This window comes from Equus asinus, chromosome 8 (assembly GCF_041296235.1).
Source record: "Equus asinus isolate D_3611 breed Donkey chromosome 8, EquAss-T2T_v2, whole genome shotgun sequence".
NCBI classification, from domain to species: domain Eukaryota; kingdom Metazoa; phylum Chordata; class Mammalia; order Perissodactyla; family Equidae; genus Equus; species Equus asinus.
In genome coordinates, this window is record NC_091797.1 from 63,320,234 (window position 1) to 63,345,480 (window position 25,247).

The following is a 25,247-nucleotide window of genomic DNA, read 5'->3' on the forward strand; positions in this document are numbered from 1 at the left end:
CAGCATAATTAGATGGAAAAAAACTAAAAATAATAGTCTCTGAGTAAAACTAAAGAGAATTTTTTGGCAGATGGGAGCAGAGGGAGTTTTGGGTTGGAACACTAACAGGGCTGGGAAGTAAAAACGCAAAGGTACCCATAGAATACAAGATAGTTGTCTGTAAGATAAAGCAGATTTCTTTTTGAAGAATTTTAAAACTTCTTGGTGCTGCAAAGTGGGTGCCAGAGAACTAAGTTCAACCTGGAGGAATGGCTCAGGACAACTCCCAAATGACAACAGAAAAAGGGACCTGGAGAGAACGGACAGGCTAATTTAAAATTTTTCAGAGTTATTTCACTGGAGATTACATGATACAAATGCTCTCCTCCTTTTTACTACAAAAGTATCAAGAAATTCCCCATCGCTCATTAATGACTTTGTTATGACTGACTCTACAGGAAGTAAAAGAGGTTCCTAGTTGTGTGTTATGCTCAGCAGCAAGTGAAAAACAGAGACTGAGCTAGTGAACACAGACATAATGTTACCAGAAGAGAACTTTTTATTCCAAATTGTATAGCTTAAAAATTATAGGCCAGTATAAAATCAGTGCCATCTAGAGGCAAACAGGATAGGAAAGTGTGTTGTGTTATCACTGGTGATGGAGCACAATCTTTTCACCAAAAAAACCCGCTCTTTTCATTATTTATCCCTCATGAATCCATTTTTGAAAGATTTTTACCTAACAAACTGCATTTACTAGGTAATGTACTTCTTAAATGAAAGACACACATAACTGACCCAGAGTCATATTGACTTGACAAAATCCCAGTTGATACTTATTTTTCTCTGACGCCTTTTTTCCCCCCTCAGTTATATGATTCTCAAAGAGATAAAAAGTAGGGTTTAAGATAAGACAATCACAAAGACACACTAAGGGAAGCTGTTTAAATTATTGGTTCAACTCAAATTTCTGAAGTATCAATAAACAATTGCTCCTCCCACTGCCAAAGATTACTGAAAAGGCCACAGCAAGAAGGTCTGGAAATAAAGAAATAAATATAAGTAGGGGCGGGTCTGGTGGCGCAGCAGTTAAGTTCACACACTCCACTTTGGCAGCCCAGGGTTCGCTGGTTTGGATCCCAGGTACGGACCTACGCACTGTTTATCAAGCCATGCTGTGGCAGGCGTCCCACATATAAAACGGGGGGAAGATGGGCACAGATGTTAGCTCAGGGCCAGTCTTCCTCAGCAAAAAGAGGAGGATTGGCAGCAGATGTTAGCTCAGGGCTAATCTTCCTCAAAAATAATGATAATAAAAATAAATAAATAAATATAAGTAATAATATATAAGAATTCATTCACTAATTGTGACAAATATACCATACTAATGTAAGATGTTGATAATGGGGGAACTAGTTGCGGGGTACACAGGAACTCTGTACTATCTTCACAACTTTCTGTAAACGTACAACTATTCCAAAATAAAACATTTATTAAAAAATTGAATGTAGGGACCATATAATCCTCTGATGAGGTCAGCAAGCTAAAGAGAGACTAAAGCCCAAAGAGCAGCATCTCAAACTCTTTCTGTGAAAGAGACAGACTCCGTGATTTTTAACCCACTTGGGAGCAATGGCAAAGGGCTCTGTGTAACAGGCGTGACCTCAGAGCAAGGACCATCATCTCAGGACCCTGAAGAGCAGCTGCTTCCTGCATTTCTTCCTGCCTGCTTGGTTAACTTACAACTGCCTCATAAGCATGTGCTGAATCAAGAACCAGATCTTGGAGAAGTATTAGCTGTTCTCTCCAATTAATTTCAGAGATTATCCTAATCATGTTTCTCACTGCTTAAAATGTCTACCCCACTTTCACTAGGAAAAATAAAAACTGGCTTTGCCTTCTTCCTGAGAAAAGAGAAGTCATCAGAAAAGAACCCCTCAACTTCCAGCCTCCTAGTCCCCTTCATAAACGCATTTGCCTTCACAGTCATGCTTCAATCCCTCATGTCCACCTTAGTTTAAAAAAACACAGAGCATGCCTTTCTGCGCTCAGGCTCTAGGCATTGCTAACTCCTCTCCCAGAGACTTGGATACTCCTCATCCCCTCATTTTCTGTGTCCTCAAACTTCTTACTTAGAAATCATCCCACATCTCCTCTACCTTTCATTTCTCTTCTGACTCTGTCTCCTCAGTAAATGCGTTCAATTCTTCTCTATAAACAAACAGTCCACAAGATGAACAAATCTCCCTCTAATCCCCTCTCCTGCTATAATGACTCTCTCGCCTCTTCACAGGTAAGCTGGTCACACTCTTTCTTGGTTTTCTTCACAGCTTCCTTTTCCTTCCTTTCCTGTCACTAACTGTTGTATGCCACAGGCCTCATTTTTCAGCTTTGTACACTTCTTACTCTCCTGTAGATGAAGCAGCTAAACTCAAACCTGCAACTACATCTATACACTGATGGATCGTAAATCTCCATCTCCACCCTAGACTACTGTGCCAGGGCCCAGACACATATATGCATCTGCCAACTGGACACCCACATTTGCAAGTCCTCCACCTAAACATATCCCAAACTCAACTAGCTCTCCTCACCCCCACCCCAAAACACACTTCTCCTGTGATCCCTAACTTTGGGAATGGTAACGAGAAAGCAGCCTAAGAGTTCTTTTCAACAGCTCTTCCCTTTCCCTCATTCCCCTACATGCAGCCACCAAATCCAGTAAATTCCACCTGCTTAACATCTCTCAAGTCCATCCTTTCATATCTGTCATCCCTGCCATTTCCTTGGTTTGGCCTGCATTGCTTCTCTCTTAGATGATTACAAATAATCTTCTACCTAGTCCCTTCATCTCCAATCTTGTCCTGTACTGCTCCAGTCCACAGGCAACCCTGCACGATCATTTTTCTAAAATGCCAATCTGATTGCATCACTCGTAAGTTTAAAGATATTAAAGACTCCTCATTCTTTTTAAACTAAAGCTCAAATTCCAAAAAGTAACAAACAAGGCCCTTCACGAAGCAGTTTATACTTCTCTCTCTAACTTCATTTCCCATCACTTCCCCATGCTCCAGCCACTCCACAATGCTGTATGTTCCAGGGATTCATCAGACTCATTTATCTTAATGCCTTCAAATCTGCTACTCCCACTACCTGCAACACAGCGCCCCTTCTCTGCCTGGATAACTTCAAATTTCTCTTTAAGATTCTTTGGTAAGCCTTCTACTATCACTCCGAGGGATAAAGATTTCCTTCTTCTGTAGCATGGCCATAACTCCTTTACTCTGCTTATTGTGTTGTGTAGAGTTTCTAGTTTATCTGTCTCTCTCATTAGGCTGTAAACAAAAGGAACAGCACTTAGTATCTTCTTTTACAAACTCCTGTTTAGGACGAGGTTCCTAAGAACACATGGCATCCAAACGCAAAGGCAAACTATATCCAATTCAGCTCAACCAAAACTTCTCACTCAGCAGATCACCTCTGAGGCCCAGGGACAAGCCAGTCACCTGGAGAGTCACAGACAAAGCCTGGAACTCTACTGAATATAGCCTCATACATTTGGCAGGCCCACTGCTTATTAATTCTTGGTATACAGACAGAGAAATAAGAAAGAATCACTTCTAAAAGTAAGCACGTTTACATATCTTACCATAGGAACTCCCAAACCTTCATTTCCCCTGAATGCAGCAAGCAAATTCAATTATGTTATTCAAATCCAACTAAAGCATTTCAGCAAATATTAAGTATTCAAATCTCTTTGGAGGAAGGATTGGGATGTCTTAGTCAGATGAATAGACAGACATAATAATGGGATAGCAGACTTATCCAAGTGGAGTTCAGCTACCAATTTCCACATTTTTTAATTTCTTTAAACAACTGGACCCTAGGTGAGATCCTCTCCTGCTCATTATTTGGGAAGACCTGTGTTTGAAAGGGCCCAGTTAAATACAACTCTGTCCTAGGGTCTCTGTGGGAAGGCTGTTCCTGTTTTAGCTAATTGATATTGAATCAGTTTTGTCATTCCCTGGATTTTCTGTAACACACCACATGCCAATTAATCAAGTTACACAGATTAGCACAAGGGAGGCAATGCATTAACACTCTGCATTGCAAAAAGCAGACTTTATTTTCTCCCTGCTGCTTGTCTCATTTCCTCTCCTTGCCATGAGATTTTGTGCCAGTGGAGTAATGGGAAGAAACTTGAAACAGTCAATGTTCTGTGGTGAAAGATGCTACAAAAATACGTTGGTGGTTGTAAAGCAACTTCTGCCAGGCAGCTGAACAAAATATTGGCTGTCAAGGGTACTATACAAGACAAGAAGCTCAAGTTTCAAATGGACAAGTTCCAATGGTTTCAGTCTAAGCTTTCTTAGGAAACCCCTTACACTAGATCTTCATTTGCAGACTCAAACAGGTCCCTGCTGGACCACAAGGTCTTTCCAAATCTCTCTTCAGTGAAGCCTCCATGAGAGAAAACTAACATATCATAAAGGCCATTTACTTCCTCGCTTAGTAACAAAAACACATGTTCTTAGGAAGCCAGGATCAGGAAAATCCTTAGGACAGCAAGTGAGTGCCCATGCGACTCCACACAGCTGTTTGCCTGGACTGTGCTGAAGCCGCACTTCCTCTGCAGCAATGTCAGCGGAGCATCACTGGTGACCTCTGCCTCCTGCCACTCTCCAAAGAGATGGCCAAAGGCTTCTGGGTATTTTGGAAATCTGGGCAGTTGTTGTGCTTGCTTTTATTAACTGGCATATCATGGCAAGTATATTTTTCAGCACTTTTTTTCTCTTAGGAGTTCTTCTAGGGGTACCAATCAGAGAAGGAAGTAGACTAATATTCTGCCAAGCTCTAACCTATATAGAGAAAATATCAGAAGCTCAATCCATCAAAGCAAGGAAGTTACATGAAGCTGTATACAAATTCCATGAGAAATTAAATGTATGGATGTATTGAGGTAAAAGGCAACAATGGCAACAACGAAAAACACCCCATCCTGGTGTGAACTGGCTCTTGTGACAACCACCAGGCAAAGGAGGAGAAAACGTCATCCATTCTGCTATTGACTAAAATTGTGATCTCTTGTCATCCTCTTCCTAGGCCATGATGACAGATAAAACAGAGAGAAAGAAACTGCACTTTCTTCTTCAGGTAGGCTAAACAGCTCATTCACGATCTCAGTAGGTGAAATATAACAGGACCAAGGCTCCACCTAAACTCTATCACCTATTCCAAAGGAAGATGACAGAAGACACTACTAATCAATCAACAGGAAAAAAAGTAGATCAGACCTAAAAAGGAGGACCCACGGGATAAATAATTCATGTTGATGACATACAGGTAGATCTATACTTAATCAACATGAAAAGGGTAGACATCTATTTTTAAGATAAATATAAGGGGATGGGTGGGGAGTTAACATTTGCTGAGTACCTCCCACTCATCAGGCATCACGCTAGGTTCTTTAACCACAACTAAGGAGTTGTTCTTTTTTTTTTTTTTAAAGATTTTATTTTTTTCCGTTTTCTCCCCAAAGCCCCGCAGCACATAGTTGCATATTCTTCGTTGTGGGTCCTTCTAGTTGTGGCATGTGGGACGCTGCCTCAGCGTGGTTTGATGTGCAGTGCCATGTCCGCGCCCAGGATTCAAACTGACGAAACGCTGGGCTGCCTGCAGCGGAGCGCGCGAACCTAACCACTCAGCCACTGGGCCAGCCCCAAGGAGTTGTTCTTTTTAATGAAGGAAACTGAGGCTCAAAGCAGTTAAATAACTCTATCTAAGGTCGTCAGAGAGTGAGTTGCAAAGCCAGGATTTGACTCCATCTCATCAGCTCAAAAGCTGGTGTTGTTTCCAGAATAACAAGCAATGCCACCAGAAACATTTTTCATACATGATGCCAACGCCCACAGATGGGCTGGCTCTAAGAGCCAACAACTCAAAAGTTCAAGTCCTTTATTCAATTCTGATGTGTGAAAAACGCATAATTCTAAACTTTTATATTTTTATGTATAAATAAAGGCTATTTACTAGTAACTGGCTAAGTAGTTTACTAAGAGTTTCTAAAATGTGGCATTCATAGAACAAAATTGAAGAGTTATTAATATTGACTGGGGACTCTCAATGTTTCACTACAAAGTCTAGCTACCCAAGAACTGTGATGGTTAATTTTATGTGTCTGCTTAACTGGGCCACCGGCTGCCCAGATAGTTGGTTAATGTTATTTCTGAATGTGTCTCTGAGAGTGTTACTAGATGAGACTGACCGGTGAGTCAGTAGACTGAGTAAAGCAGGTTGCACTCCCTAATGTGAGTGGGCCATCCCATCTGTGGAAGATCTGAACAGAATAAAAAACTGAGTGGGAGAAAAATTCTTTCCCTCTGTCTGACTATCTTTGAGCTTGGACACCTGTCTTCTCTTGTCTTCAGGCTCAGATTTGGACTAGAACTTACACCATTGGCTCTTCTGCTTCTCAAGCCTTTAGAGTCAGACTGAAACTATACCACTGGCTCTCCTTAGTCTAGACTTCTCAGTCTCCACATAAGGAAGTAAGGCACTTCCTTATAATAAATCTCTTTATATAAATCATATACACACATACGTACACACACACACACACACACACACACACACATCCTGTTGGTTCTGTTTCTCTGGAGAATCTTGATTAATACAAACGGATAAGACAAAAAAGCTCCCAACAGCCCTGGAACACACATTTGGAAAGTTCAAACCACCACAATTCACAAGAAGGAAACTATCAGTACACCTTCAGTGCCATCTGAGGTTGGTTGCAGATTTCAAATACTGGTAGAGCTTTTTAACAATAAATCACTTTTAGTTGTATCATTTTGGATGAATTTATTGTGGGTTCCTTGATAAATGCTACAGCATATACTGATGCATGACAGAATCAACATCTAACAACTAGATTTTAAAATTATACTTAAGACAATGTAGTTCAAATAAGAATCATTTATACCACTATTGCCAAAGCAGATGGATACATATTCCACCTGGTTCCACAGCCAAATTTCGATGAAATGACACATGATTTCTATCACAGAGTTGTTTTTGCTCTGAAAAGGTGAAAGAGTTGGGGCAACTGAACTGAGGGGTTGTTCACCTTATCTAAGAGTCCATGTCCTAAAAATATTGAGAATTATCACCCTGGAGAAGGTAACCCAAATTCCATTTGAAAATCAGTCTCTTGCTTGGGATCCTACAGTGAGAAAGTTACTCTTCCCATTTGTCTAACGTAAATCCTTCTCAGTTTTGATTTAAGCCTAGGTCATAATCCTTAAGCAATACATAAAATGAATTATCTAAACCCCAATACATAACAGGCATCCAAGAGTCACCTTTTACTAGATGTGTGATAAGATCTGCTCCCCACAAGGTCCGTGCTACCCAATTCTGCACCTGAGTCTGATTTCTACGTAGCTCTCTCTGCCGTATGAGCTTTCTAAACATAGAATAACTATTTCTATTTCTTGGTTCTGGAATGACCACTACTCAGGAATATTCTCTGCCTTAGGACAGAGGCTCTCAGATTTAGGCAGAAATTGTTCCCTTAGCTTCCCCAAACACATTCAACTCACCCTCTTGTTGGTAGGCAGCCTCTGACTCTTAATTCTTGACTTCAAGCCCGATCCTCAAATCACCCCAGTAGCTAACTGGTCATTCCCAAGTTAGGCGCATTTTCTGCCTTCCTAATAGCTAACTTAACCCTAACCTCTGCTGCTGTTTATGTAATCCATCCCCAAACATAATCCCAGCATGGCACTGTGATCCAAGAGAAGTATTATAAAGAAGCAGCAGACGTGGGAAGAGAGAAAATTGCTAAGAGAATAAAGAACAACAGTTGTTTTCAATTTGCTACACACTTAGGTTGGGAATTACGTACATGGAGACTGAACTATCTCCTTGACACTGACTTCTAATTGCGTAATCTAATACCCCCTTAAGCTATAATACAAAATCCTCTGTGTGTGAGTGTGTGTGTGTATTTGTGGCGAGTGTCCAAATCTCTCATCAGATTCTCAAATGGTAAAAGAAAAAAGTTAGAAATCATTGCCATGATGAAATGCTATCAATCGTTACATTATATAAAGTCTCTATATAGCTGAAAAATAGCATAGTGTTTAGATAATGTATCTAATTTAAGAAAATTCTATTTTATCTTTCAAATTCATTCATTTTAACAAGTTTACAATTTCATAGAGACCTACCCCAGGATGAGTCAGAAGGATGACATCAGACAGTAAATTCGAAGACAAAGCCTAGGAAAGAAGACACTTAAGGTACTTGTTAAAGGGCATATCAGTCAAATAGTGGGAGAGTCATCTTTTACATCTAAGAGTAGACTTGGGAATCTGAATGTACATTCAGTGAGATGTGAGTGTCACAGGGTGCTAGCCCGTTCTGAGGCTGGCTGGTAAAGAAAACTCCCTCTCATTACCTCCCCACCTGCACCTACCAAACTGAAAATGCAAATTTAAACCACTCCATCCATACAAGTAACTTTCAGTAACGCACATCAAGCAAAGAAATGTGGTCTCTAGCAAGGTGCAAAGTCTACTGTGAAAGAGCATAACATCACTGTGAAAATATTTTTGCTACTTTCACACACCACTTCAGCGAGTACAAAAGATATTGTTACTGTAATCATGTGGATTCAGTGAAACCTAATGAGGCCCTCTCGGCCTCCAACAGCAAATGTAGAATGTAAATAGTAATAATTTTCTTGAGGTCTGGGAGGACTGAGATGTAGAAGATATTCATTTGCTTTTCTGTGGATGCTATACTGGTACAGGAGCACAAGTTTTTACCCTTCAAACCATCCTCTCTCCTTTATACAGTCCATGTACTAAGAACCAATAACTAAAGAGCTTCCCTCTACCTAAATTACATACAGAAATTTTGAGTTAGGATCAAGAACAAATGTTTTTGCCTCCCTAATTGTGACTTTTCCTAGCAATTCATTGGTTGGGTGAATAACAACCTATCTCCCTAAAGACTTCTAGATTCTCAGGAAAGGGAGTTAGCTGACTGTGCCAGTCATCAATTTATGGCCTCTCAGCCACCAATCAATCCTTCACTGACTGCTCTGTGAAAAGTGAGTTGGGCCCTTTAAACGTTTTTCCTTTGCAAGCTGGCACGGTGTTCCGCTCTGTCAGTAGTGGTCACTGGAGAGGCATTACAAGGGATTCTTGCTTGATGGGTATGCCCTGTGGTGCAGGCAGCAGCACTCAGCTGCCCATGGGCTCCTGCATTGGCCAGCTGTTTCCCCCACTATCCATCAGAGGTAGTTTCATAGCAGAGCACTTCCTGCAAGACACCTCCCCTAAAATAGCCTACCCTGTGGTACCTCAGAAAGCAGATTCCCACCAAATTCCAGAGTATGGATATCCAGCAATTCTACCAGAATGAAATCACTACTACCTCTGCCATTCAGTGGGCCACAGCAAGGGAAGTGCGGGAGGGACTCTTCCCTGGAGGCTCAGTGTCAGTCCTGGGGTAGGAGTTGCTCCTTTTATCTGTTAGTTCTGTGTTCTCTAGAGTTCTCTTTGCTTCTTACCAGCCAATCCTTCATTACCCCAATTCTCTGTGTTATACTTAATAATTCTTTACAATAAGCTTTCCCTGATCTAGTTACTGTGTGGTTTCTGTCTTGCAATCAGGCCTTGACTGATACACCTGCTCTTCTGGAAGGCTGAAGCATGACAAATAGCTCTAAGAATGCCCAACCAGAAAAGCTGACAGGTGAACTGCCACACAGTTAACTATGTTAGCTTCCATTTTTTGCAGAGTAGAAGTTGGCAGACCAGAATGAGGAAGACATCTGAGTGCCAAATTTACCAACTGCTATTCTGTGCAGGATCCTGGGTTAGAGACAGGAGGCAAAAGACTTAAGGAATTGACTAACTACTTGGAGATATCAGATGTACACAAACTAACAGATCAAGGCAGTTAAGTGCTGAAAGCTCAAAGAGGTCGTGGGCAATGATGCTACAAGTCGGTGATGGGGTCTTAGGCTAGGAGGCTATTAGTTTCCATCTTGTCTTAAGCAAGAACTAATTATTGCAAAAGCTCTGTGCCACAGAAAACAGAGACTGGTCTCTCTTTAAATGGTTCTCCAAATGCCACTTTGTCCTCCAATAATGAGATATTATTCAAATCCAATATATCGTGGACTCCTGGCTGTGACCAGTCACCTTTCACTTCACTGTCAAGAGATATACCTAAGTAAACACTTGGGTAGATAAAAAGAATTTTAAAACAGAAAAGTAATTTCAATTTAAGTGTGTCTTGGAGACGGGGGAGTCAGTCCTAAAAGATTTTAAAGAGATTAGGGAAACCTGGTGACTATAATCTATGAAGGCCAAATAAAAATGCCTTTAATAAAGCCCCTCTGCATGAGGCTATTAAGGAAACCCAATAACCACAAGGTAAAGAATTAAAATCCTGTCATTCACTGAAAGATAGAAAAGTGATTCGGGGCAGAAAGCAGGAATAAAGAGACTACCCTTGGCTCACCACAAGAGTAACAGTGGGGAAGCTCAGAAAAAGCAGCCCAAGAACAGGAGGGTTCTAATGAACCATCTGGAAAGTGGGAGAGAATATCAAAGGAAACAAAAATGAAATTTTCTAATGATAAACGCGAGTGGTTTTCTAACAAGGATGAACCACAAAGGATGCCAGAGGGGTTGTTCAAAATGAAGGATATCCACTCAACTAGAATTGAATCATTACAGGCAAGGAGCACAATCTATGGAAGGAACCCCTTAACTACACTCCTACAGGAAGAAATGGTGAATGACAGTGACTATTTTTAAAAAGGGGAGGTGGGATGGGATGGGATAGGAACTTGACACAGACATCTTGATGTAGCAGTATTTCAGTAATCTGTTGTCAAAATTATACCAAAAGCTAACTTCTCTGTACCCCTTCACTCATCTCTTCTATAAAAACATTTGTTTCTATGTGAATATTCATGAGTTATATATTAATTATAAAATATATACAACTTTTCCATAATGTAACTGTATCTTCGTTTATCAAGACCTAAAGTTTTGTATTTCATAGACCAATAAAAATTTCAAAAGCTTCTATGGACTAAGGCAAAGGTTGCCAATGCTTTATTCTGCCAAGTACAGGCATATTTTAAAATACTATCACCATCACTTAATAAAAGAAAGAATATGTTAACACTCAAGAAACTAACAAGGAAATCATCTCAGGACAAAGGAAAGTCCTTAAAAGTGAGTAAGTAGGGGCCTGCCCCGTGACTGAGTGGTTAAGTGTGAGTGCTTTGCTCCGGTGGCCTGGGGTTCCACTGGTTTGGATCCTGGGCGTGGACATGGCACTGCTCATCAGGCCATGCTGAGGCAGCGCCCTACACAGCACAACTAGAAGGACCTGCAACTAGAATATACAACTATGTACTGGGGGACTTTGGAGAGAAGAAGAAGAAGAAAAAAAAGGAAGATTGGCAACAGATGTTAGCTCAGATGCCAATCTTTAAAAAAAAAATAGGCAAATAAAGTTGTTTTAAAAAAAGTGAATAAAAATACTTTTATAAAACCTGCTACATTGCTCTTATACTTTCAATTGTCCTGTAAGATCAACAAAACCTTGGTTATGGACCAGGACTGCTTAATACACTCAAGTCTGAGAACTACTAGCCAAGAGACAAGGGACAAGATAGACACATTCTTAAAGTTCAAAAAAAAAAAAAGCATTTAGAAATTCTTTTATAATACTGAAGACAGACATAGGAAGGAAGGTAGGCTTATCATGAATAATCTTAAACTCAGGAGGAAGTATTGCTTGTATATGTGTGTACGTAATAGAAAGATCCTGCATAAAACTGACCCAGAGGAACTCACCAACGGAGAATAAAGACATACTGAGGAAACGAAGACTCTGCAGCCAACAGAGTAAACTGCAGACCGTCTGCTTCCTGCATGGCCCCTCAGAGCAGTCGCAGGAACTGTGCACAGGGCACAGCTGGTGAAACAGGACAAGGCATCTCAGAGGACAAAAGGAAAATATAGCTTCTTTGAGCACTGGTCCAGGTACGTACTTTTTTTTTTTTTTTTAAGATTTTATTTTTTCCCCCTTTTTCTCCCCAAAGCCCCCAGGTACATAGCATAGTTGTATATTCTTCGTTGTGGGTCCTTCTAGTTGTGGCATGTGGGATGCTGCCTCAGCGTGGTTTGACGAGCAGTGCCATGTCCGCGCCCAGGATTCGAACCAACAAAACACTGGGCCGCCTCTAGCGGAACGCACGAACTTAACCACTCGGCCACGGGGCCAGCCCCTACTGGTCCAGGTATGTACTTTTTAATTAATATTTTTAAATCAGATTAAACAGATACAGGATTGTATGGGCTCCCTCTGGTGAGTCTGTCAAACACATGAAACCTGCTATTTTCTGCAAAATAAATGTCTCAATAAATGTTATGTAAAAATTTAATTTTGAAGCTATAAAATGGTGGTTCTCTAACCTTTTTTTTTTTTTTTTTGGTTGAGCAAGATTAGCCCTGAGCTAACATTTGTGTCCATCTTCCTCTATTTTATATGTGGGACATCTGCCACAGCAAGGCTTGATGAGTGGTGCATAGGTCTGAGCCCGCGATCCAAACCTGTGAACCCCAGGTCACCAAAGCAGAGCGTGCGGACTTAACAACTACACCACTGGTCCGGCTCCCATTCTCTAACCTTTTAGTCTCAAAATCTTTCTATGCTCCAAAAAATTGTAGCACTTGGCATCATTTGCAAACAAGGATGATGCCTGATACGATCACTCTCCCCTCACCTCACAGGTAATCACTGTCTTGATTTTGGTGTTTATCATTCTCATGTATTTTTTTCATTCCTATCTATGTACTTGTCTAACAAAAAAATATTGTATGTGTGGTTATCATGAGTGTGTGTGTTTGTGTGTGTAGAGAGACAAAAACAGAGCTTCAACAAGCAAAACAGAGATACAGAAAGAGCATGAACAAGTACACAATGAGAGCACATGCTGTGAGGCATATTCTGAAATACCTATAAAAAGATATCATAGCTTAGTATTACTCATAATTTGTTTCTCTCAACACTGTATTAAAACCTCATCCATGCTGACATAGGTACCTCTATTGATTTATGTTAACCGCTACTAAGCATTCAATGTACAAATAGAGCCCACTGTCCCTTTTTAACAGTTACAGAAAAAAAGCCAGATCATAGAGAATACAGTTTAAAAAAAAAAAATTAGAAACTATCAAATAACTCTACAAAGCCATGGCAACTATATACATTCCAAATAGGAAGATACAAGATTTATGGTTCTTCTAGACACTTGGTATCATCAGAGTTGTTAATTTTGCTAACCTAATGGGTCTGAAATAATATCTGGTTGTTTTCATTTGCACTTTCTTATTTACTAATAAAGCTGGTCCTTGTTTATTGGCCAATCATGAGTCTCTTCTATCAATAGGCTGCTAACGCTCTTTGCTGATTTTTCTTTCTTTAAAAAAAATTTCACAACAAATTATTCATATAAAAAGTGTATATCATGTTTAAAGAATAATAAAAGCACATACATGTGTGCTCACCACCCATATCCATTTTCAGGAAAGAGAACAGCACCAAAAACTTTGCAGGCCCTTTCATGGCTCAGCTGATCACAATCCCCCTTGCTGTTCCTCACAGAAGTAACAACTAAAGTGACTCTTTTTTTCTTTTTATTTGGTGAGGAAGATTTGCCCTGCACTAACATCCACAGCCAATCTTCCTCTTTTTTTCTTTTTTTGGTTGAGGAAGAGTAGCCCACAGAGCTAACATCTGTGCCAATCCTCCTCCACTTTGTATGTGGGATGCCTACACAGCATGGCTGATGAGTGGAGTAGGTCTGTACCCAGGCTCTGAACCCATGAATCTGGGCTGCCAAGCAGAGTGCACAAAACTTTAACCACTTGGCTACAGGGCTGGCCCCTAAACTGAATTTTTTAATTATTCCTTTGCTTTCCTTAACTTTTCCACATATGCACAAACTCCTAAATAACGTATTGGTTAATTTTTCCCATTTTTTTAACTTTACATAAGTACAATCACACAATATACGCTTCTGTAACTTTCTTTCCTTTTCTAATACTACTTTCTATATGCATTGATGTTGATGTATACAGTTGTCATTTACTCACTTTCACAGATACATGACACTCACATAGCACTGGATAAATATATCACAACTTACTTATCTGTTCCACTCTTGGTAGAAATAGGGGTTGTCCCAGTTTTGTGCTAATACTTAATAGTGCTATGAACATTCTCACCTATCTGCTGATATAAGCACTCAAGAATATATCTAAAGTACACACGTGAGAATGCAGTTTCAAGTGTGGCTCTTCATACTCCCCCAGAGCAGTCTCTAGGCTCCACATATTGGCCAACACTTGGTACTGTCAGCCTTTTCTTACTGGATTCTTTTTGTCATACTGAGACCTTTCTATTTAATCAACACTAATCTTCTGTTAGTTATACACATAGCAAACAACCCCACCCAGCCTGTTGCTTGTCTTTTAACTTTATTTATGAAGTCTTTTATTAGGCAGAAGTTTTTTGCCTTAATGTAGTCAACTTTAACAATTTTTTCCATTAAGGATTTTTCTTGTTTAGGGATTCTTGGTTTAAGACATAATATTCTGTCCCCAAGGTGATAATGATAATCTCTTATATTTTCTTCTTTAAGTTTTAAAGACTCCCTTTTCACAAACAGACTGTGAATCCATCCAGAATTGCATTTTGCATTTGGAATGAGGTAGAGATCAATTTTTTTCCCTATATATATCATTGTCTCAGAGCAGTCCGTGTAGAATCCATCATCTCCCCACTTATTTAACATCACCTCTATTTTATAATAAGATAATAAATTTCCAAATATGAGTAGAGCTTTTTCAAACTTCTCTATTTCACTAACCTTGTGTCAATGCTAAACCATCTTAATAACTAGAGCATTCTAAGTCTTGATGTTTAGTAAGGTATGTCCTCTTACACTGGTGCTCTTAAAAATTGTTCTGGCTATTTGTAAACTTGCTCTTCTTATGAATTTGAAGATCAGTCCTTCAACTTCTACAAAATACCCAGTAAACGTTTTGATTAGATTTGCACTGAATTTATAGACAGATTTTGGGAGAACTGCCATTTTCATGATACTGTTTTCCTACCAATGGATCTACACACACTGTATCTCTCTCCTTTTTCTCTTCTTTAATGTCTTTTAATAATATCTGATAATTTTATCCATAAATAATTTGAGCACATTCTGCAACAATTAGGTACTTCAAAGTTTTAGTTGGTTCTATGAATAAAATCTTTATTCTATTACATTTTCCAATTGCTTATTAGTTATGGAAAAGAAACATACTTTTTCTATACTATCTTTGTACCAAACAACTTTACTGAACTGTCTTAGTTCTAATCATTGATCTGGATATTCTATTCAATTTTCTAGGTAGACCATCATATCCTCTAAAAATTAAGCAGCTTTATCTCATGTTTTCCAACACTTGTACCTTCCTTTTTTTTTTCTGGCTTACTGCATAAGCTAGAACTTCCCACACAATTACGAATAGAAGTAGTGATGGCAAATAACCCTGAATTGTTGCTAATTTTGATAGAAATGTTTATAATGGTTCACCACTAATTATGATGTTTGCTGTTAGTGCTTGGCAAATATCATTTATAATGTTAAGGAAGTTTCCTTGTATTCCTAGTTTGCTAAAAGTTTTTATGATGAATCATTAATGTCATCAAATGCTGTCATAAAACACTAAATGCCATCAAATTATTTTTCTGTATCTGTTGAGGTGATCAGATGCTTTTTCTCCTTGTATATCAGTTAATATGGTATAATGTAATATATATAATAGTAACATGGTAGGACACAATACACCAATGATTTAAATTTGTAAACATCTCATTTAATAATTCTATATCTGTTATTAAAAAGAATAATCTATGTTCACAAAGATGAACTTTATAAATTTTTTATCTAGTATGTATATTAACACGTCTAACTTCTAAAATGAGCTTGATAAGTTTCTCTTTTGCTATTCTCTGAAACACTGCACAAATCTTTTAGTGTAAAATCATCTCAGATTGAAGGAAGAGAGGCTTTCAGATTTGGTAAAAACTCTCTTGTAAAATCATCACAGAATGATGGATGACAGGCTATTCTAGATTTATTTGGTTTTGGTCTTCTTTGAAAGCAATGTATGCTCTTATGTTTAATATTTCCTGCTTTCTGCTTTTTTTTTAATCATACTAGTTGTGTTCTCCATGAAACCAGGGACCATCTCATGACTATTTGATACCGTCTTACAGTCCTGGATCCCAGCTCGTGTTCAGCAAATGTTTTTTTGATTGACTGACTGACTGATCTCAATGTTTTCCTTCAGTCTTTTTCTTTAACACTTTATTCGGAAAATTTCAAACACATGCAAAAAGAGAAAGGATAATAACTCCTTGTGTATCCAACACCCACCTTCAATAATTAACACTTCATGACCAATCCCCATATTATTTTGAAGAGAATTCTAAACATCTCCTCAGTTCACTCACAGGTATTTCAATTAAGTATCTCTAAAAGAAAGTGACTTTATAAAAATACAATACCATTATCATACCTTAATTCCTTAAATTCAAATATTCAGTTATTGTTCCTATTTTCAATGGTCTTAAGTGTTTTTTTCTTTAAAGATGTTTTCTCTTGGTAGGATCTACATATTGTGATTGGTTGATGTTTCTTTCTTTAGACGCGTAGGCATCAGCACCATCCCCTTGGGGTTTTTTGCAATTTATTTGAAGAAATTGAATCATTTATCCTGTAGGGCAGTGCTTCTCAAACTGACAGTTTTAGATTTCCAATCAGTCTCAAACTGATACATGGTGCTATTGTGCACAATTATCACATAGACTGAACTCATAAAACTCACGAGTGTTTAAGAACACCTGAATCAGCTCATATGCTGTTCTACAAGAGAAGTTCAGCGATAATATGCTTGAATATGATGGCTTAAATATTTCTAAACATTTAACATTGCTAAAACATCTCTAATTACTTACTTTTGATTTTTCTATTCATTTCATTATGCAGATGACATCTTGAGTGGCATTGCTGTAGAATTTTCCAGAGGCTGGATTTTGTTCATTACATCTCAATGGTATAGTTTAACATGTTTCTCTGTGCTCTGTCCTTCCTACAAATTTGGTAGTTAGATCTGGGAACTTGATCAGATTCAGGTCCAAATTTTCTAGCAAGACTTCATAGCTGTATTCTCCCATCAGGAGACATCTAAGCCTGGCTGCCCTTTTTTCTGATGTGAGAGGTCATCAGTGAACAATGTTAGTAGCAGTGTTAATGTTGAAGCCCCTCTATTAAATTTGGTTGTCCAAAGTTTGTTCTCCGAGAGACTCCTCAGGAAACTCTCCTCTACTCGGGCGCCACTGATTCCTTCTACTATCTTAGTTTTTGACACAGTGCAGATCTTTCAGCTGTCAGTTGTGAATTCCCACCCATTTATGAAGATCTTAGAGAGATCTTTCACTCAGTTGTGTTACACGTGTTGTCTGTGGTTTGGGGTTTTGCTATTCTAATTGCTGTATCTGTTTTGTAAGATTTGGGACTATTAAAAACTATACGACCCTCCTCCCTTCTACGTTTTTAGAACAACGTTGTTCGCTTTTAGCATCTTAAACATTTCATTGATTTGGGGGTTTTAAATTTTTCTAAATAAATATCTTTAAAACTAAATGCACTGCAAGTACCTTTCTAGCTACATCCCATCCATTTTGCTTTATTAATGTTAACTGTGATCGTACAATTTAAGTGGGTCTACCAAGTTTCTACATAACAAAGTAACTATTTTTCCCCACATCTGAGCAGTTCAAAGTGACTATTTTCATTGCTGATTTAAGCAACTTGTGATTTACTGTAATATTTCTATTTAACTCATGAATCTACAGCTGTGATTTTTAAATGTCTGAAGATACAGAAAGTTTTTATTATCCTTTTCTTACTGCTTTTGACATAAACTACATTTTAGACAGGCATGGTTCTACTTATCTTATTGATTCTTTGACATTTGTCTAGACTTCAACTGTCAATTAGTACATGGAGAACTTATTTTGAGTATTCCATGTGACTGTATACCTCCAACTCTTGGGTATAGAACTTATATGTGTGTGCATATACTATGTGTATTTCTGTACACACACACACAGATACACATATATAGTTAGAGAATTTTAAAAATAAATGTAAATCAAGCCTGTTGATTATGCTTTTCAGATTATCTATATCTTTACTCATTTTGTCTCCTTAATCCATTGGTTGAAGTCATTTAAAATCTTCTACTATGATTATGAATTTGTCAAACTCTCATTTCTTCAGTTTTGGTTCACGTATTAGGGCTATATGTTGGGCACATTAAAATTCCTAAATCATAAAGCATTTTGGTTGAGGTATTATCCCTCTTTATTCATATTCATCATTTTTTCCATAAATTCTATTTTATCTAATATTAGCATCGCTGTATCAGCTTTCTTTCAGTAAGTATTTGCTTGATATATCTTTTTCCTGCCCTTTATTTTCAACCTCTGGTGTGGTTTTGTTTCAGGTTTCTCTAATCAAAAAATGTCCAATCTGATAATGTACATCTTTAATTGGTAAGTTTAATCCATTTAAATTTGTGAATACTGATATATTTTAACTTTTTTTGAAACACAAAAGGGTTTTCTTCACAAGTAATAGCTAAATATATATTGTCATAGTTCATCCATTTCTATGCTTATCATTGTTTCTTTTTCTTCTGTATTCATTTTTCTTCTTGCTGAAATGCACCTTATTGTGATTAAAATAATGGTTACAAAGTTATTAAATAATAGGAAAATTTTAAAAGATAACCATACAATTTTTTAAATTACATATGTAGCGTGAATAAAACTATTGAAAAAATCATATTCATAGGGGAATAAACTGCAAGAAGGAAAAAACATTTTTTTTGAGAGTTAAAATTAGGTCAGACTTAGTACCAACACTTTAGTTGAGGTCAGGAATTCAAAAAACAACACCTCTCTCTCCCCCACACCATTCTTGGAACTAAAGCTGCACTTGGGCATAAGCAGGTCCCACTTACAAAGCAGCTCCATGATAAGCAACAGAATACGGCAAAATGGACAATGACCTCAGAAGATCTGAGTTCAAGTTTTAGCTCTGCCACCAACTGGCTGGGTAACCTTGGTAAGTCATTAAACCTTGTGGGACTTCAGATTCGTCATGGTTGAAGTGGAAACAACCTATCTCGCAAGGTTTTTATTAAGAAGAGTAAATGAAACAATGAACATGGAAGTACCTTATCAAACTGTCACTTCAGATATATACATATATGTGTATGTAACTTCTTTAACTAAAACACAGAATATACAGTTAACATTATCAGACTAGATTAGCCATGCCTGCTATCCACTAAACTGGACTGGACCCAAAATGAACATGAAACAAGATATGTATTAATTCCCTACCCTGCTTCCTAGTTTCTACCTTCTGAGGTAGCCTTGAGTTTTCCTCCATCAAAATGCTCATGTGAGTCTCCAAGCTTTCTGGCCACTTTCCTGGCCTGCAGGCTTACAAAGCAGTGAGAGCTTTCTATTTTTATTTTTTAATGAGGTAAGCTGGACTGAGCTTCTTCCTGCTGCTGTGACCTGGACATCATATTACTGGCATCATATCTCCTCTAGCACATTAATTGTAGGTGACAGTCTATCACTTGGTCAATGTCCCAGACTTTGGCCTGTCTTTGTTCATTTCCTTTTCATTTCCTAATAAATCTGTATCTTTATTAATAGTTATTATTCCTAACTGAGAAACTAGTCAGGTATTCCAAATAGTAAGAATGCCAATCTAAGCAGCTGTGAGATCAAGCTGGGACAGCCTTTTCTGCTGACCTACTGCTGTAACACCATAGATTCAGAGAATAACAGCACGTCCTGAGGCAAACAGCTGTCTCCTACAACATGCCTTATTGAATACAACAAAAAATTGGTACCTATTAGCCTAAGGATCCTATTCTATTCCTTTTTATATCCAACAACCATTTAGCTAGTGTTCGCAGGAGGGAGTTTTGTGATGATGATTATTCCTCCTATTTCAATGAACAAGTTTGGAAGACGTGCTGAAGGAGTAAGGTGAAATATTTCCCGTGCCTCATTTAATTCCATTTGTTTCTTACTTAAAAGTAGAGATGGTTGAAAAATGTATGAATGAAAAACAAATGGTATCACAGGTTTTTAGGAAATAAACTCAAGCTTTTCATAATTTTTGATAATTTGCCAAAAAAAAAGATGCACACAATATATTAGTATATCAGATAACAGATGCAAGGAGTTACATGCTTTTGGGAATGGCCAGGATATCAGATTTCCTGATAAAAAAGCTTTAGGCATCCAAATACACACTTGAAGACGAGCAACAAATAAGACATCTCATGAAGGAAAAAAATGTAAACCATCCACAGATGTAAAGCAAGAAAGGGTAATGAAAAAGCTTGAGGACAAGAACGTAGTTATAGCCTAAGCCAATAATAAATTGCCAGTTCCCTCTATTATCTAAGAAATTCATGAATCTCTAAGAGCATGAACACATAATCAACTTCTAGCAACTGAGAAGTGGACTAACCTGGCCACAGGTTTCAGTGTTGTATCTTTAGTCACCTTGGATTGAGGGTAAATTTGAGCCACTGACTATTTATTCATAAGAAGAAACCTAGAGAAAGGCAGGCTGGTATTGAAAGGATAGGGACAGACAAGAGAAACAAAGGCCTACCAATTTCTGTAGTTAACTAACACAACAAATCAGTGAAAAAATATTGAGGCTCAGCCTGTACAAAGGACATCATCGAGGATGGATGATTCACAAATGCAAATTAAGATCAAGGACAACTGTACTGGTTTCACTGAGATAAACTTTAGTGACCTCAACAAGAATGTCCATGCTGTCCTTTAATGATGAGAAATGTCTCAAGACTCACCTCGTGCTTGGAGAAGAGACGGACAGCCTCCAGCTGGTGGAAAACTGGGTAGTGTTGGGAGTCAATCTGGTCGCGCCGGTAGACATCGCCCACCACCAGGAAGGCATCCAGCCCAGCATGCAGCAGGTCCCACTGGTGCGCAGACGTGTGGGCTCGCAGCATGTGAGTCCTATTCAGGTAATAGTTGTCCCCCTTCTTCCGGCTGGGGTGGCCAGCTGGGATGAGCAGGCTGTCGAAGTTCTGCCAGGTTGTGACCACTGGAGAAAGGTCATCATAGACGGAGAACAGCGGAGTCCCAAAGCGGCCCACGTACTGCTTATAGAAGTGCTCCTTCACCCTCTCCTTGATCAGCCAAAGAGGGTGATGCTGCTGGTTGTGCAGATTCCTGCCAACCCTGGAGAGGACCTTCTGGGAGAGGTTGCTGTAGTCGTCCTGAGGGTAGGGTTTACCCAGCAGCTCCACCACACTACCTGGAGCGCCTCGGGCAGCAAACTCTGAAGCAGCAGGCCTTGAGCCCAAGGCCTGATGCTGATGGCCTCTGGAGACACCACTGGCCTTCCTCACCAGGTAGACACGCACGTGTGCAACTCTCCTGAGAGCTGAACAAACCATTGTAGAAACTTCTTTCACAAATTCTGCAAAGAGCACACATGCAAAGCACAAGTCAAGTTTCACTCTATAGAAAGTAAACACGTCCTTCGTGTCTGCCATCAGCTCCCCATCATCCTACTGGCATCTATGTTTGCCCCACCACCTCCTCCACAGACAGATGATCCAAGTAAGGAAATGTGCTGACAGAGGCTTAATATTTACTGTTTTAAATCAAGGGAATCTTACACATCACTTTTAGATCCCTAATCTCTAGTTGTTCTTCCCTTGCCATTTAGATCCTTGGATTTAAAGAAAATTTCTTTTATCACATCATGTCATGTTCTGAGCCTCTCACATGGAGGTTATTTTTATATTTTTAAAAATAAAAATGAAGAACTGAAGAACTTAAGGAAATATTACCCAAAGTGATAGACTATACTAACAGGGAGTTGAAATTATTTTTATAAAGGCAAATCTTTTCTATCCTCACATCTGGTCAGGTCATGTAAACATAATCATTGTAGCATCCCTATCAGTTACATTTTTGTTTTATAAAAGAGCAAGTTTCTACTATGCACCCACAATAAACCAGGAGCAGATCTAAACTTACCTGGGAAGGAATACAGAGCAGGAAGAAGACAGAGTATTGAACAGATCTTTTTTTAAAAAAATACCTAGAATTTAACGGAAAAAGGACCAAATTTCATAGCTGAAAGTCACCTCAGCAGTCATCTAGCATAGGCCACACATGTCACAGATGCAGTAACCAAGACCCAGGTATGGCTGACCAAACTCTAAGGTACCGGGAGAGTTAAGACAACAGCAAAGGATTCTGGATCACTAACGTAGTGTACTTTCCCCACTCTCACAGAAGCAAGTTTTAAATTCACTCAGAGATTTCAGTAATGAAAATCTGTAGATGTCATATCTCTATGTTCATAAAATATTTACTATGAACTTAAATCACCCAAATCCATCTTTGAAAATTTGGAATTTTCATCTATTGGATTACTTTAAAACATACAACTATGTGGTTATTTCACTTCAAGGGCCCTACAATCATACAAAGAAAATATATAACTTATGATATTAAGCTGCTTTAGGAGGTAATTATATTGCTCCAAGTGACCATTTAAAGCACACCTAGTATGTACCCAGGCAGCACAGTTCACCCGATTCAAAAATGGACCTCACAGGGGCCAGCCCGGTAGCACAGCAGCTAAGTTTGCACATTCTGCTTCAGCAGCCCGGGGTTTGCTGGTTTGGATCCGGGGTGGGGACCTACGCACCGCTTGTCAAGCCATGCTGTGGCAGGCATATATAAAGTCCCACATATAAAGTAAAGGAAGATGGGCATGGATGTTAGCTCAGGGCCAGTCTTCCTCAGCAAAAAGAGGAGGATTGGCAGCAGATGTGAGCTCAGGGCTAATCTTCCTCAAAAAAAATAAATAAATGGACCTCACAATATCTCACTGCAGGTTAAATTATTGTGTGTGTGTGTGATCGCTTATTAGAAGCTTGTGCACAGCACCTCTGAGACTGCCTCCATGTGAGTTTTCAAAGATACTCAGCAACTCTCTGGATTTACTCATTTATGGCACTCTTTTGTCAGAGCTGTTCCGAAAAGTGATTTTGGATCAGCTTCAACAGAAATCTGTCTTCCCACCTACAGTGTCCAGTGACTTGTCACTGCAGTAGATATAAATTTTAAATATGCACATGCCGCCTTATACATTGTAGCATAAGCCACACAGTTAGGTTGTTAGCTACCCAGCTCGGCACCCTTGACAAGACACAAGAAAGCATTTCTTCCTTCCAAAGGCAGGTGCTGTCATACAAAGTTCAGAATTCTTCTGGGAAAGCTGCTTTGGATGCAGTTCTTCATGGGTTGCTGACTACCCTATGCTTCTGAATTCCCAGCTCTGCACACATCCAAACCCACTTCTAGGCTCTGTTCCCACAGATGTGCCCCATCCTCACATCCCCGCTTTGCTCTCCTCACCCCACCCCTAGCTTGATGAAGAAAGTTTCATTTTCTTGTCCTCATTTTCAGACTTCTTATCCATCCACTTAGCTCCTGCACATAATATTCCTCACAGTCATCTCTCCCCACCCCAAATAATTACTTGTTTTTTCTATTATCATCTTTTACAGAGAAAGAATAATGACTATGATAGCTTTCCCACTTCCATCTGAAAAGTAAATTCCTTTCTATTTGCCTTTGTCAAGTTTCTCAATAAGAAATGGTTCATCTGGAAAATACAGGAGACCCAGGAAGATAACACCACCAATGACAGTCATACTTCTATTGGTATAGTAGTATTCCATTTCATCCTTTCAAGAAGTCTGTGAGGTAGGTATTATTCTTACCAATTTACAAAGAAACTAAGGCTCAAATAAATCATGTAACTTACAAAAACTCATATACCTAGCCATGGACAAAGTTCAGAACTCTGAGCAATTCAATTACTTCTCAATCAAAACAGACCCAAGACTGTTAAATTCAAGTTACATATCTTCAATTATCTACCTTAATGTCTATCTTATCTGAGTAATTTAGATTATCTATCAATGCATCTTAAACACATAAATGAATACATGAATGAATAAATCAAATAAAACATGTTAGCTTAGATGGTGGAAGTGAAACAACCATTTAACTCAGGACCCCAGGGCCAAATCTGCCCATGTCCTGTTTTTGTAAATAAAGTTTCAGTGGAACCTAGCAATGCCCATTTGTTTACACACTGTCTGTGGTGGCTTTTCCACTACAAAGAATAGTTGAATAGTTGAATAGCCACAGAGACTATATGGTTCACAATGCCTAAAATACTTATTATCTTGTCCTTTACAGAAAAAGTTTGCTGAGCCCTGTTTCAACTTAATTCATTGAAAAGTTCTTCCACACTATTAAGAAAATCTTCCTAGTTACAAATACACGTAGATTACAGAGACATTAAAAGTAATAAAAGTACAAATGTGGATATTAAATGTGCTAACATTGGTATATAAGAGACCCTGAGAACCATGAGAAGAGTCAATACAACAGTCATGGACAAAGACCATACTTTGCAGAGATATCCATGTGGGTTTGACCCTAAGTCAGCCACTTAGGCACTGTGTATTGTCCTCGGACACATTATTTGACATTTCTGGCCCTCAAGTTTCTCATGTATAGAATACAGAAAATAATACCCACCTCATAAGTGAAAGAATTAAACTAGATCCTGTTCATACTGTACTTAACTCACTACCCAGTAGGTAAGAAATAAGATGAGTTGAATTAAGAGTTAAAAATGACCCAGAGACTTCTAGAGACTAGGTAACAGAGAAAACAAGAAATTCATTCACTAAGACAGAGAATACAGGATGAATTTTTTTGTTTGTTCAAATGATTTTCATATGTGTGTTTACGGTTGGAAAGAAAAACAGCTTCGGACATGTTGAAATTAAGTATGGGTGAGACAGCCATGTTATAATTTCTAGGATTCAGTTTGAGACATGGGTTTGGAAATGAGGTAAGAATTTAGTGGTCGAAACCTTGGGAGTTATTTGTATAGAGGAAAGACTTAACATCATAAAGGTACATAAGAACCC

At 38.7% G+C, this 25,247-nt stretch overlaps 1 protein-coding gene across 31 annotated transcripts in view; it reads right to left on the reverse strand.

Annotated features, from left to right (window-relative positions):
* The window catches only part of FARS2 (phenylalanyl-tRNA synthetase 2, mitochondrial), a 467,039-nt gene that overhangs the window by 348,346 nt on the left and 93,446 nt on the right, over positions 1 to 25,247 (reverse strand). For 27 of the 31 annotated variants that reach the window (XR_011505236.1, XR_011505235.1, XM_070515671.1 and 24 more), the window contains one exon: positions 21,060 to 21,694. Coding sequence is in view for 29 of the 31 variants with exons in the window: in XM_070515671.1 (XP_070371772.1) it covers positions 21,060 to 21,671 (612 nt within the window). In the remaining 2 variants the exon portion in view is untranslated. Of the gene's footprint in view, positions 1 to 21,059; positions 21,695 to 22,260; positions 22,325 to 25,247 lie in introns of all 31 variants that reach the window. The other 4 variants (XM_070515662.1, XM_070515660.1, XM_070515661.1 and 1 more) reach the window with 1 other exon arrangement.